We start from the raw sequence: 15,523 nt of genomic DNA, 5'->3' as shown, positions 1-15,523 counted from the left end.
ACATGAAAACAGCACAAGCTGCATTTGTATGTCTTATGTATATTTTGTCTTTTTACTATGCACTTTATTAACACAGGACACTCAACCCTCATTAGAGTAAGCACATAACAGACCTCTATTAAAACGCATTTATAGTTTGCTACTACTTCTACATACATGAGAGATTAAGGCCAACACCTGTAAATATCTTCCCCTTTTCAACTGCCAAATTCTTCTTTTCATTCTGATAAAAAACAAACAAACTACAAAACACGACAGCTATATTTTCCTGCCACAGCTGGAACCCAGTATGAAAATGGTGTTTAGATTGAATTACGAAATATAGTAAATAACTTTGAAAAAGTGCTGTTATGGAGTAGAAATTCAGAAGACTTCATGTCTGGGCTAAGCCCCTGATATTTGAAGGTCCAGATGATTTTCCCTACCTATATCTGTGAAAAATTGTTTCTAATATGTGCAGTGTGGATCTTACAGTTTTCCAAGCTACTGCATTTGATCAATAAATCAACATTTCTATGAAGTGGTGCTTTTCCAACTGTCCAAATACGCAATTCTCCTGCTTCCGTATAACAACTCTTCTTCGAGCATGGTGTACGCTCTACAACTGCTGTTAATGTTTCTTCTGCAGTCTGAATATTTACTGTCATTTTACCTCCGTGCTCTCTGTAGTATTTATCATTACCTTCTTTACCTACATTAATCAATATAGGAGGTCACTAGACGTTATTGTATTATTGAGTAACTTTCATGTTTTAATTCCTGCTATTTCAGTTGATGTCGGTGGTAAATAATCTGTACATTTTGCATTTAGTGAAATAGTATACCTACTGCCTTTGGCCTTAATAATACACATCAATTTTTTCTCATTAATGAAATGTTTGAACCACTGGTTCCCCACAGTGCTATATGTGGTGAACTTGCCCCACCATAATCATTTCCCTTGCAGACGTTCACCAGGAAAATATATTCCGCTGTGGTGGCGAGAAGGCTCTGGCACCCTGCTGATCCCTGGATTCAGGAGTAATGTGAATTGGCCACAAAACAGTAAACCAGATCTTCACCCTTGTTTGACAATGGGTGATGGACCATCCAGGATTATGGATTATGTCCTTTTGGGTTCAATATTCCAGGCCATTAGGTCCTCATATAATTTAGGCGAGAGCTGCGTTTGCAACCTTCCATCAAAGTGGAGGAACACAGATTCATGTTGCTATGCTTGAATGCTTCATAGTTTGGTGTTAAGCAGCTTAATAAACAAAAAGATACAAACAAAAAACCCTTCTTATGGAAATGGTTTGCAGTGCAAACACTGGCTGAATGGAAGGGACCGATTGCTTTCTTTTGTAGATTGTCTCATAAGAAGTCATTTAAAAGTCATCAGTGATCCAGGTGATTGCACTTGGCCCAGCTGTGATCATTTTAACTGAAGAAAACGTGAAGTGTTATTCTACTTACTCGGTTATATACTTTGATTTTGTTTCCACTGTTGAGAACACACAGGGTGATTTTATACTACAAATGTACATGTGTTAGTCAAACATAAACAGAAAAGTGCTGTTGCATTAGCACTATATATTTTATATGAATAAGGGCCATACCCCATTGAGTCCTTCCAGTTAAAAAAAAACTGCGATTTAACAGTCATTTTTAAATTCAGATCTCTTAACATCCAGCAAATGATAGGTGGGGTGTGTTTCGCTACTCCAAAGCAATGACGGTAGAAAATAGGTCCAAAGTCTCAACGTGGGCATCTATGGGGACTTTGGAGCCTCAAGGGGACGTAAGTGGAACCGCAACTTTTAGTACCTCGCTGTTGCTTCACTTTCAGCTGTGGCACCCGCTGCTGGGAGGCACGGCGGAGATAGCTGCAACTGATGCAGTGATGCGCAGTAGGAGGATGCTTTTAATCCCTCAGTTTTTAATTTTTCACAATTTTTTTCCCAGCTCAGTTAAATTTCAGCTCTTAGATATTATACATGTGTTTTAAAATTCAATTTAACTATTCAGTTGAGAAGGAGGGCGCTCTTTCAACCCTGGAACTGAATCTTTCCACTTTTCCACTCCCAGTGGAACATTTCAAGGACCTCATAGACTGACGCACTGACTTATTTGGGAGGGTTTCCGGGATCAAAGGATTTACAATATCGTTTCACAATTAATCAAGACGACGAAAAGAACATGATACAATGCTGACAAATCACGGAGGAAGTCACCCATCTCGCAACAAGTATCGTTATGGAAAGAATAATCGAAACACACGGACAGTTTTGGTTAGGTTTCAATTCCTGAGAATGACCCGCCCAGCTGAAGTCTTCTTCCTCAGTCTTCTCTCATCTGTATCCTCCGCAAACAAGGAGGAGAAGCCTCTTTGTTTTATTGCTCTCCAAAACCGCTACATTAACCTGGCTACGGAGCTCAACTTTAAACCGAGAGGACTGAAGAGCGGACTGAATGAAATGTGAGTGAGCTTTGGTCAGTATTTGTTTTGAGCCTTCATTGTTATAAAGATAAATGGAAAAATAGTAAATGCGTAGTAAGGATGCAACTAGTTATTTTTTGTGGTTCTTCGTTTTACTTTACAGGGTTTGCCTTTCTAAGATGACACTTCGCTTACTTATATTACCTTACATTACATATCTTCCTGTCTCCACTTAATACCTACTGTATCACATTTAAAAAGACTTAACCAGAAAGCAATTAACCAGTTTTTGAATGATTCTGTTGGTTCTGTTGCCTTAAGTCTTTTGGATTTGTGGATTGAACAAAAACATTAAACACTAAAGCCACTTCCTGGTTTTATTCTAACCTCTAGCTGGCATTGTAGAGCACACCACTGAAACCACTGGTGTGCTTCTGAATCAGAAGTACGGAAGAGGATTAGAACCATTAAAAAATGTGGGGAGTCATTTGGAATTGTAATAGAAAATTCCTATTATTCTCATTTAAAGTGTTTAAGTGGCTTATGCATATGCCTAGTTTTAACACTGTAATAGACTGTTCAGTGTAAGTTTCTAAAACTATATTAACTTATTTCAGCCTCAGTAGTTGGAGAAGACAACTCCCTTTGCAGGTGCTAATAACGACAAGGGCACAAAACAACGAGCCTCGTGATGTGTGGTGTGATAAGTTTGTGACTTTTTCCCTCTTCCTTGTAATGGATAAAGAAGTGGGAGCACTACTTCTGTTTCAGAGCTCTCATGACTGTAGAACTGTGATGTTTGATTTGTGTTAGCTCTCCTGCTTACAGTAATTTAAATGCCTTGACCACAGCTGACCTGTATTATTATACGTATTATCGAGGCTGCTGTCTCGATGTAACTAAACATCCTCTTTGAAATAAAAAAGAACTGAACTGAACTGAGGATAAGTGGTGAGACCACAGGCTGCTTCCTGGTTTTAAGGAAGGAAGCAGTGTTTCTGTATCTTGCTTCTGTGTTTGTTCCTTGCATGTGTGAATGCAACAAAGAGCTGTGTTAACTGCCGACACTTTTCAGAAGTGTTTGTAAGGTCATGCAGTGATCTCCAACACAGGTCTGTTTCTAATGCAGTACAGGCCTGAACCCTATCAAGATCTAAGCTCTGCGTCCTGGCTCCTGTGTGCAGAAACCTCTCTAGAGTCTCTGAATCTTTCATTTATTAAATTGTTGAAATAATTGCCCAGTTTCATAGAATGATGAATTCCCCATATTTACTTTAAAAACGCTCTCTTTCTCTGGGATGTTCTTTCAAAAGACAGTCAAATTATACAAATTTTATTCAAAATATTTGTTTAGCACTATACTGTTTTTCCAGTTTTTAGTTTCACAGGTGCCAACTTATTGTAACTTATAGGTTTTCAGCAATATATGCTGCCATCCAGATTACATCTTTTTCAAGTTCTTGCTTATTTCATGAAGACAATGCTAAGTCATATACTACATGAATTCCAATTGTGTGATTGCTGGGTAACCAATTGCTAAACAGCCCACCCTGTAATCAATACTTGGCACCTATCGAGACCACAGAAATAAAGGAGACCAAAAACTGTATATATACTGAAATCCTGTATAGCAAAGCACATCTTAACGATTATTGAGATTAACAATGTCATACATATTCCCCCTGAAACTAAATAAATTAGTCTCGTTGGTTCTTAAATCCCTCCCTTGTTACTCCTAAACTGCCTCAGCCATGTGTTTATAATACTTCTACTTTTTTGCAGCATTACCAATATGTGTGAAAAGTTGACCAGCCATCATTGATGATCAGGAAAAATTAAGGTGAGGCTGAACTTGCTTAATTTGAGTTACAATCAATACAGTTCCTTTTCCTCTATTGCTAATATTTCTATTTAAATTATTTTGTAGCATCACTAATCTATATTTGTGAAAGAGGAAGCAGTACTGTCATGGCAGATCAAGGTGAAATGAAGGTAAGTAAAAATTGAAAAATGCTTCAATAAAACAAATATTAAGAAGTGAGCTTTTATATATTAAAACATAGGGTTCATGTTTTAAACTGTTCCACATAATACTAGACATATTCACTAAATATTGAAGTGTCTAATAATTAATTTAGAAATTAGGAATGTTAACTGGACTTTATATTTCAGTGCCAGGAGGATGATCTGTCATCAGACATACAAGATTGGAGTAAACATCAAGTGAGGCAATGGGTTCTCCAATTGGATCGCGTGGATGACAAAGTTGCTGAAATATTGTTTAATGAAGACATCAATGGTGAAAGTCTTCTGCTTTTAGATACAACTGACTTAACCAAAATTGGTGTGACTTTTGGACCGGCTAAACTTCTCATTCATGCCAGAGATGAAGTTGTGAAATTTAAAAAAGAAGAGCCAGTAGGTTCTAGAAACCAGCCTGGGAAACCGTGCAAGCCGTATCCATTTTGTAGATACCACGATACATTCAGATACACGGAAAGCAGCATTCTTGATGTTACAGAATCAGGTGCCTCAGATTTGATTGAACCCTGCCATGAGTACAAAGCTTTCACCAGCACAACAGAAGAAACTAAAATGAAGAAGTTCACATCTGAGGTCATTCGCTTTGCAGCTGCCTGCATGAACAGCCGCACCAACGGCACCATACATTTTGGAATAGGAGACAAACCAGAGTTCACCCACGGTCAAGTGTTGGGAGTGGTTGTTGAGGACACAGAGGCTTTTGGAAATGAACTAAAATCTGCCATTGATAGGTATTTTGAATATAAACATAAACAAGCTGCTCAGACATGCATCAAACCTCCACGATTTGTTGGAGTTCTCAACAAGAACATGACATCATCTGACAAATGTGTCATAGAAGTCGACGTTGTTCCAGAGACTACGATCTGTGAAGAAAACGGCTACCACACAAACACCAAAAAAAAGGGCAAGAAAAAAGGCAAAATGAAAGAAACTGAATCAGAACCATCAAAATGTTTCTTTATCCGTGATGGTGGTAGCAGCAGAGATCTTCTTGCGCAACCAAACAAGCGAGAGTACGAGCAGTTTCTAGAAAGTATGGCTCAGCGATTAGAACTCCGGAAAAAGGCAGAAGAGAAGCACCTCAGTGTGATAAAAAACAGCACTCAGGGCTCTAAACTCAGTCACATGATCACTGGTGGCTCTCTGTCTTTAGATAAATCAAATGTTGAGCAGTATGTGATAATAACTAACAAATCACACCCAAGCCAGTTAGATTATCTAAAATTTCTTGTAGATCTGAACCCAACAGCGGTGTTGGACTTTGATCCAGAATCAGCTAAACAGGGATTAGAGCAATATTTTGACCAGCAGAGCCCAGTAAATATTCATTCACCGGCACGATATAAAATCACAGAAGGAGTTGAAGACATTGCGAACAAGTTGAAATTAACTCAAAACACCAGCTGGGTGTTCTGCAATGGAGGCATTGAGCATGAGTCACCCTCAGACATTGACCAGTGGTTAATGGATAAGGGAGCCTCCGTCAGAGATGTGATTTCCTTCTTGTGTCGCAAAGATGTCCTTCCAAACAAGAGGTTCCTCGTCATTTTTTTAATTTTGTCAAGAGTAAGTGAGAAGATGGACCCCCTTGTGGAGACTTTCAGTACATTCTGGCAGGAACTCAGAGGCACAGATCAGATCCTTTGCATATGTGACAATGACAAAGCATTCAACTCCTGGAGAGACTTAATTGAGGCTCGATGTGGAATCGACATCTCAGGTAGATGCATACACGATCTCAGCTTTGCAGAAGTCAATGGCACTATCCTTAGCCTTTGGTCAGAGAATCGCAGATCCAGTCGTTTCCTACCATGTGGTGGAGGAAGCAAAGTGCTATTTGAGAAGAAAGTGGAGCGAAGTCTGAGTACCTTAGATGTCCTTTGCGTGAACCAATGTGAAGGAGGAAATGAGGAAAAAAATGTGATAGAGGAGAACTTCTACAAGGGTGGAAAGGTGACGTGGTGGAATTTTTATTTCTCGGAGCAGCCCGGATCCACACAGTTTATCAAACGAGACCACTTTGACTACATCAAGGATACAATCATACCTGATTTATCCTCTCTGAGAAAAGCCTGTGTGTTGTTTAACCTCATGCATGTACCTGGATGTGGTGGGACAACTTTGGCCATGCACATATTGTGGTCTCTCCGGAACATATTTCGTTGTGCTGTCCTCAGGAACAACAATGCTGACTTTGCTGAAGTAGCCAGTCAGGTGACCAAACTTCTCATGTATGACCATCAGGAGCAGTTACCAAGTGTCCCTGTTTTGCTGATGATAGATGACTTTGATGATATGGAAAAAGTATTTGACTTGCAGCAGCTCATTGAAAAAGAATGTGAAGAGAAAAAAATTCAGTCTAAGTCTGCGCAGGTGGTTGTCTTGAACTGCATGAGATCAGAGTCTTCTGAAACGACTGGGCAAACTGCAGATACTGTATTCATTGGAAATAATCTCTCTGAGAGGGAACAGAAACAGTTTGAGGAAAAACTAGTCGAAATAGAGAAAACTTACAAAAACACTGAAACATTCTATGGTTTCATGATCATGAAGAAGAACTTTAAGTCAGAATACATTGAGAGTGTGGTCCGCAACACACTGAAGAGCTTCAATATGAATCAGAAAAATGCCCAGCTTCTTGCAGTTTTAGTTCTGTTGGATGTTTACTGCCGCGGGGCCTCTCTATCAGTCTCTCTGTGTGAGGAATTCCTTGACCTTCAACCAAAACCGTTTTGTGGATCCAACAAAGTTGAATGTGGTTTTGGAAAATTTTCTACTTTTATAACCAGCTGTTCAGTCCAGGGTAAGGTAGTCTTCAGAGCTGTGAAAATGATTCACTCAAGAATTGCAAAGCAGTGTTTGTTGGAACTTAAAGCAACACACAATGTGAAAAAAGTTGAAATTGCTGACCTTCTGCTGAACACAGACACGTTTTATGAAAGCACACAAGGCAAAAGCAAGCTCCTGCAAGATGTTCACCACATTTTGGTCAAGCGATATCATGAATTAGAGGAATCACAGTTCTCTCCACTCATTCAGGACATTGCACATGAAACACCTGGACTGGAAGAGATGGTGTTAAAAAATGCCTCAAAGAGATATGAGAAAGATCCCATTGTCTCCCAGTTACTCGCCCGGTACTATTACCTAAGAAAGAAAGATTTTGTAGAGGCAAAATTTTGGGCAAAAAAAGCAAAAGATCTTTACAAAGACAACTCCTATATTGCAGATACATCAGCACAAGTGATCAAGCATGAGCTCAAGAATGCCATTGCAGACTGCAAGGAAGAACCCATCCGTCCAGAGAAACTGAAAACACTTCTGAAACTGGCTCAGTCAGCATTGGAAGCATTCCAGGAAACACAGAACCTTGCAAAGAAGGAGTCACTCCAACGACTACAAATCAAAACAGACAACTGTACTTTCAACACCTCTGGCTGCCTGGGAGAAATTCAGGTTGGTGTGCTTGTCACTGATGTGCTGGCAAAGACCTCTGTGTTCTCTCCTGATGGTCTTCGTCATGACATAATGAGCCAGGTTCTTTCTGGAGATCTTAAACTTTACGACCTAGAAAGTAAGGATCGTTGGCACACCAAAAACAAACCCTACTATGTCATTCTGAAACAGTTTGAGGATGTACTTTACAACCTCAAATACAGGATGAAGAAGAACATAGACTTCCTTGACAATTTTTATGTAAATCTGGGCTCCAGATTTGGAATGAAAGATAGCCGTGAGCAAATGTCCCAAAATGAGCTTTTCAGATGTTTCAGAAATTATGCAAAGGTTTTCTGTAAGACAGATTCTGCATCTCTTTTGAAGAATAAAACCTTGCACACTATGTTGGAACTACACCAGACGAGACAGTTCCTGGAAGAGGAAAAGGCTGACACCTATTCTGGGATTCTGAGCTGTCTCTCAAATGAAACCTCAACTGCAAAGTTGGAAAAGATTGCTAGACAGTATCTCTTTATTTGGCAGTGTAACCCAACTCCAAAGGAGAAAGTGAACTTTATCTATGTCAATGTTGTGTTGAGTCGTCTTAAACTGGGATCACATGTGTTACAGCCATATGAAACCATGGTAAATCTTCTCCCCCAAGTTCTTTGTGGGCAAATCCCACTGAGTGAGAGTTTGCCGCTCTACTTCATTGCAGTTCTGCTGTTATGGCCAGAGCCAAACCGTCCGGTATACAGAGAACTTGGAAGGTACATCTCACAGATGAAAACCTCTTATCATGCAGAGATGAAGGAAGTGTACAATGGCAAGAGTCCCGTTATTCATTTCCTCCTGGGAAAGAAGCCTGGTTATGAACGACTGGTCCACATTGGAGAGATCAAAAAGTGCATCGTGGATGGGCAACAGCAGTTTGCCTCCATGTGGGGAAGTGGCACAATATGGAAGGAGAAGAAGGTGGAGGAGCTCCTTTATAGGGTCACAGGGGAGGTGCATAGTGATTGCATAATGGCAGATACTGGTCTTCCAGTCACCCCAATGTATCGGAGCCAGATTAGTGGGCATGCAGAGGGGTCAAAAGTGTCATTCTTCATAGGTTTCTCCATGAGAGGACCTGTTGCATTTGACATTGGACAAAAATGATTATGCATGGTCATGACAGAGATGAGACATGCTAGCTTTTTCTGGCAGAGTTTGCACTGGACATCTGCATAATTGTCGTCTTTGGCTTATATGTGATTATGTTTTCCTGTGTACTTTACATAAATGATGTTTGTATTTTTGTTATTGTTGCAAGGGGTGGGGGCATTTGTCATACAAAACCTTTGAGCAATGTCTTAACAACATTTACACTGTAGCTCACAAGTCACTGCAAATGTTAGTCTTTTTTAATAACTGATATGTGATATTTGAAAATGAATGTAACTGTTACTGGTTGGCGCGTTTTAGGTTATATGACTGAAAGTGATATATGATGGATTTAATAGTATAGTTAAATCATTTTTATAGTACATTTATATTTGATTTGTGTACTTTTGTACTACTAATTTTTTGCATAATGATTATTTGATTAATACAACTAAGTTGTATATGAAGTTGTCTAACGTTTAAAATTCCAACACTTGACGTTTTATCATATTGTCTTATATTACTTTTGCAGTTTTTGCAACATGATTTGTTTTTTGGTTTCCATGTAAAATCTAGCACTGAATTTTGCAATACCTTTTCTACCTAATAAAGATGTACTGCAACATTACTATGTAAGGGTTACTTTAAAATGCACTGCACATGCACTCTAATAGTTATATGTAGACTCCAGAAATGAAGAAGTGCATAACTATGTTCGAATTAGGGGGGAAATGAAATTGAATTGATCAGTTTAGGTCATATGCAAAAGCTCTAAGAAGCATTTGCATTATATAACCCTGTGACTGCTCCTCATACAGCCTAAAGTGTGAGGTGCTTTATGCTTTTTTTGGATGACAGACCAAAAAGGAAGAAATGGTATTTATGAAACATTAAACAATGCAGGATATATAGTTAAAAATGGATAACTACAGTTTATTGTCATGCAAACAATAAAATGCATATATTCAGGCAGCTAATATGTTAAAAAGTGAATGGTTAACAGGGCAGTGCTGCCCTCTTTTATCTTCCCATCTACTTCCCCCTTGCCCTGCACAGGCTTGTGAACACACGGGCTCCACATGGTGTTACCTATCATTATACCTGTGGGTCAGGATGATAGGTATGGAGTCTCGCTGAATGTGGGTGCTACTTTCTGGGCTTTGTGAGTATAAGTTCATGGCCCCCAGAGACACATCTAGTCTCTCTCACACTCATGGCTAAGCAGCAGGTGGCTCACCATGTGACACACATCAATAAGAGATTACATTTCTAAATCTGACACAAGATAGTGAACATCACCACTGCATTTCTTCTGTGAAGGCCTTTAATGCATCTTCGATTTTGGATGATATTAACCTGCAATGGAAAACAGTTTAATTTGCTAAAAGGGCATTTTAATATTAATAGGTACAATGTTAGTACGCTAACATTCAGTGTATGTTTGTCTACAAACTACATAAGTAGTTAAGTACACTAATATAGAGAGGTAGAGCTTTTGCAGAATTTAACTAAAACGTACCACCAGGGGGCAGCAACTCATTTGTTTTATTAGGAAAAGCCAACAGTGTGAGAGAGAAGTAATTCTGAATTACAAGCTGAACAGTGTCTGCAGCTGAAATCATTTTGTAGCTTTTATAATGGTATTTTGGGTTTTAGTTGAAAATCTCTGTGGCTTTCCCCCTCCATACTGTATGCTGACAGTAAAAACAGACATTAAAGTGGTTTTAAAAAAGTCCAGTTGATCAAATTGTCTGAGCTCGCAGGTGATTTAATTAAAATCCTGATATTAATTGTCCATACTCTAATAAGATGCCTGTTCAAATTAAATCCACCAATCAGAAACAGGCCTGAGATGTAATCTGCTAATCCAAATGATCCAGTCGAACTGATTTAAAATCACGAACTGAAAATAATTGCCCACATTTGAATCAGCTGTCAGTTGCCACGGTGATATCATCTCTCATCACTCACTGTCACTCTATATCCCTGTTAAATTTGCCCCGGCGCACCTCTTGATAAACTGTTTCTAAATCTGAGCCCGTAACTCATTTTTAAATGGTTTTTGAACCATAAGAATCCCAAGGACTTCCTTTACACGTTAATGGTTTCAAAAATATGGTCATGGTAAGAAAATTTCAAAAAAGGGGGCTGCCCTGCCTTTACTGGACAATCAGTGTAAATATAATAGATCTCTATGCAGCAGCTAGGTGGGATACCTGTCACTTGGATGGCTCCAGAGCAAAAAGTGTGAGAATGCTGGCTTAAAGAGGATAATTGCTAACATTTTTTTCTATATTCTGATGGGTGATTGATGGCTTTTGAGTGAAAACTGTGAATTTGGTGTGAATTTGTTTGAGTAAAAAAAACCCTCTCCTTCGCCCACTCACTGTTAGTTTGTCCCTCCACTCAGCACAGAGCTGCAACATAAGCTCAGAAATGGACTTAAAAAACCCCACAAAACTAAAATACAACTGAACAGAAAAAATAGTTTAATATCTTGGATCTGGCTTAAGATTTGATTGGTGTCTCTGCAACTGCTAAAGTTAAAGCTCAAATTAAGCAAGATTCAAAACTGATTTGAACAGTCGATCTGCTCGCACCCTAGAGGTATATAAACTAGTTAAATATACAAAAACATAAACAAAAAGAAAAATTAGGCTGTCACGCCAGTAAACGTGTTTGTAGTTCAACCTTTATCGTTTGTTTTTTTAACTTAAATTTTAATACAATTCAAGTAGAATTTATAAATGAACTTCACCATAACGCCAATGCATTATATTAATACTTTAGACAGAGTACCCACTGTTTCTTTATGCACAGATGGCTTATTCTTCCTGATTTCTTCTGTTTTTCTAACATGAGTCAGATGATATCTCCAAGTATAAGTACCCCTGCACCACATGGCTGAAAGCAATCTTTAGAAGGTCACTTCTGGGGGTCAGAAGGTCATCATTCTGGCAATAAGTATAGCCTTTCTCTAACATATTATGGAGCAAGTTAGATGTGTGAGCTATCTATAGACGTAGATTCAGAAGAACACATGCTGTAAATCTTTTAGCAGCTTCACTTGGACGTAGCTTGGCAACCTGAGATGTCACATTTAGATGAGTCATGTCACTGTAATTCGTTGACATTCATACCAAAGTGAAACTTTAGGCATACGGGAGGTGAAAAGGTCAAAGTGGCTATGTGAGTGAAACCCGATGCTCCTGCCAGAGAAAGGAGTTTCTGCTGCTTCACACAATGTGAATTAGAGAACTAAAAGTGAAGAACACATTTTAAAATACTTTGAAGTTAATTTAGCCAGACGCTCATATCATAATAATATCATAATACTACATAACACTGTAATATTATGGTTGCTAGTACACATAATCCACTATCCAAATATTGCCTGTATCATCCAAAACTAGTAATTCCTAAGACCTGCAGCAGAGTTTGATGAGTGAAATTGTGAAACACTTTACTTATATCATCACAGTACAGTCAAAGGTAAAACAAAGCCAATGCGGCACCTGCAACGCTGACACAACCTCACCAACCAGTGATATCATACCATTTATAAAATGCATTAAAAGGTTCATCTTATGACTATCAGAAAACGATACACTACCATGTTTTATTCATTAAAAAAAGTCATTATTATAAATGGTCATGTACACAGGATTTACATTTAAACGGTACTATTTACAATTACCCTCTGTAAATTTTAAGACTAATTATCATCACTGGAGGCAGTGTTTTACAAGCGTGTGAGTTGAAATGTTGCCAAACCTGTTCTGCTGTTCTTTAAACCTTTGATAATTCTCTCTAGCCATACCTATGTTCCATCCATCAGCTTCCACTTGATGTCCTTTTTCAGGGTTGCCTATCCCAGCTGTCTTAAGGCGAGAGGCAGGGTACGCCCTGGACAGGTCGCCAGTCGTGGGGCTAACACCTATACACAGACAACCATTCGCACTCACACCTATGGGCAATTTAGTTTCCAATTAACCTTTGGACTGTGGGAGGAAGCCATAGGACCCGTGGAAAACCCCCACAAAGACAGGGAGAACATTCAAACTCCACACAGAAAGACGCCGGCCTGATGGTGGAATTGAACTAAGGACCTTCTTGCTGTGAGGCAATAGTGCTAACCACCGTGCAACCGTGCTGCCCATTGTTATTGCAATGATAATGCTGTGTCGATTTAGTTCCTGCACCATGTTGTAGTCCATATTGGTATTACACAAACACAACTGGTCCTAGTTCACCTTCAGCTGATATCACAGAGGTCAGTACAAATACATAAAGTCATTGTGGTTGTTTTTTTTTTTCAATTCTGCTGCAAAGAAAAACCATCAGTGAAAACTTTCACCAGAAGGTGGCAGCATGAGTCTAGTTGCTCACCCAGGAACCGAACGTTTCAGTTCATTTAGAAGGTTTCAAACTCTTTAGGCGTAGGTTTTTGTTTTTGTTTTTTTTTAAAGATCTTTAACTAAACACAGGAATTTAGAACAAGTAGCAAGAGGCATGAAGAATACTGAGTCACGATATAAACCGAACATGCACGCTGCACAATATTTGCCCTGTGTCAGAGTGATTTTGATGAATGACTTCCTCCTGCAGGGAGCGTGTTAGAGCTGTGTAACACTAATCTGAGCTCACAGGCCCGACTGACTAAGGCCTTTGTTGCAGGAGAAAGAAATCTGTTCACCCTCGCTCTCACTCTCTTTTCTCTGGCAGCCTGATGATTTTTTTTAACATTTCTGATGAACTGAAAAGCACGTGTGTTCCTTCAGCGGTCAGCGGGGGTGAAAATGATCCCGATCATCTTGCGCCATTCTGCCATAAAGCACAGCTGTCCACCCAACATTAGCACATCTGTGAAAAGCTGAGCCGGCTGAAAATCGGAAGAAAAACTCTAGGTCGGATGTGCTATCGGAGATTTTGTCCCTCACAAATGCTGCAATAATACATCCCATTCACGATACTTTACTGCAGAGATCATAAAGCAGATTTAGAGGATTGGAATAAACATTTTTGTGAACTTTGGAAGAGCGAGCTACAGGCTGCACTGTCACACTTGCTTTTATGAGTAATGTCATGCTTTTTCAGCAAAGTCAGTAATCGCAGATTTTAAAATATGGATAAAGAAGTTTCCCACAGCCCCCTGAGCCACGGTTCTCATCCAGCCTAAAATACACCACCCTGTTGACCTTTCTCCCAGAAGTCCACCACCACCCATCCCAGCCCCCCAACTCTGTCTGCTGTCTTTGAATTATAACCTTTGCTCACTGGAGGCAGCACAATGTGACGATTGTGATTGTATTTTAATTCTGATGGCCAAGTGAAAAAAGATAGCTTCCTCTGAGAATGGGCTAGATTTATGGGCCCTGTCTTGGCCGCTGGCCCCACATCCTCTCTGATCTGCTTTTACTCCAACGACCCCTCGACCCCCGGGGGTCATTAGAGAGCCCCCGAATGGTGCGGCTGGCCACCAGCCCATCTCATACTGCTTGTTTTCCAATCAAATCACTATATTTAACGGGGACACGAGCCCAGGGCCAAGTCCAAACAGACATCTGTTTGAAATTGTTCCTCGCAATTATTTCACACAGAAGTTCTCCCTTTGCAACCCCCCCGCTGCACTCCTCGCCCCACTTTGGTCTTTTGTTTGTTGTTGTTTGTTTTCAGCTAAACCTCCCCCTCTGGACTGCTAATGGACAGAAATGAGCAGGGGGAAGTGAGAGGGAGGGTTTCAGGGTTGGTGGTGAGGGTCTGGCTCCTGGAACCGCTGTCACTGAGATATGCAGCCAGAGGAGAAAAGCAGAACCAGCCAGGGGTTTTTGATTCAGTACAAAGCAGGTTTTTCACTCTGAACAGGGAGCAGCTTTTACACTCAGGGGCCCTGAACCGCTGCCAGCTCACAATGACGTCTGCATCAGGACCATCACTCTGTGGCTTTTATACCTTAGTGACAGCATGTTGTGTAAACATGGCTAATCTGATCGAAGAAAGTGCACTTGCTATGATGGTTATGAACATTTGCTTTACTTTCTTGTTAAGACAAAAAATATATAAATTTTTTTAGCCACTGTAGGTATCTCATTCATCTGGCCTACGATGCAGAATAATTCTATTTGATCCTGAAATTACACTTCCCAAATGACAATGTGTGCTGTGGGTGCATCAATGTCTTATTCTTGTACCCTTTAGGGACTAAGAACATCAATCAATGCTGTTCATATGTGGCTAGAACCAAAAGTTCTTCCCTCCTTTGACACTTTGTTGAAACATGCGTCACATGTTGGTTTTGGACTCTCGATATTGTTTTGACTTCTGCCATGTTGGGCTTTTAGCACTAAAAATAACATCCAACCTAATCATCTAAATATGATTATCAACTAAGGCTAGCTAGCTTGACTTCATCAATAGACTGTATGGGAGCATCAGATAACAACCATAAAAAAATTCTAGAATTTCACTCACCAA

The 15,523-nt window shown here is 39.7% G+C and overlaps 1 protein-coding gene across 2 annotated transcripts; it reads left to right on the top strand.

Annotated features, from left to right (window-relative positions):
- Positions 1–1,828: 1,828 nt before the first annotated feature.
- Positions 1,829–12,948, top strand: LOC102294030 (sterile alpha motif domain-containing protein 9). 2 transcript variants are annotated; one of them, XM_005919353.3, is made up of 4 exons: positions 1,829–2,458; positions 4,202–4,259; positions 4,347–4,411; positions 4,592–12,948. In XM_005919353.3, exons 3-4 carry the CDS (start codon positions 4,388–4,390, stop codon positions 9,062–9,064), a joined length of 4,497 nt encoding a protein of 1,498 aa, XP_005919415.1. In that variant the 5' UTR covers positions 1,829–2,458; positions 4,202–4,259; positions 4,347–4,387; the 3' UTR covers positions 9,065–12,948. The 2 variants fall into 2 exon arrangements, with proteins under 2 accessions (XP_005919415.1, XP_005919416.1); XM_005919354.3 differs by having other exon boundaries at positions 1,829–2,472.
- The last annotated feature ends 2,575 nt before the right edge of the window (positions 12,949–15,523 follow it).

This window comes from Haplochromis burtoni, unplaced genomic scaffold, assembly GCF_018398535.1.
Source record: "Haplochromis burtoni strain Fernald_Lab_line unplaced genomic scaffold, NCSU_Asbu1 Contig_20, whole genome shotgun sequence".
Classification (NCBI taxonomy): Eukaryota; Metazoa; Chordata; class Actinopteri; order Cichliformes; family Cichlidae; genus Haplochromis; species Haplochromis burtoni.
This window is presented reverse-complemented; position numbering and strand designations above follow the sequence as displayed.

Bases quoted from the DNA above. Each gene is read 5' to 3' on its own strand.
- LOC102294030 (XM_005919353.3), top strand. From the start codon at position 4,388: ATGGCAGATCAAGGTGAAATGAAG. The intron at 4,412-4,591 runs GTAAGTAAAAAT...TTTATATTTCAG, and splicing joins CAGATCAAGGTGAAATGAAG to TGCCAGGAGGATGATCTGTC.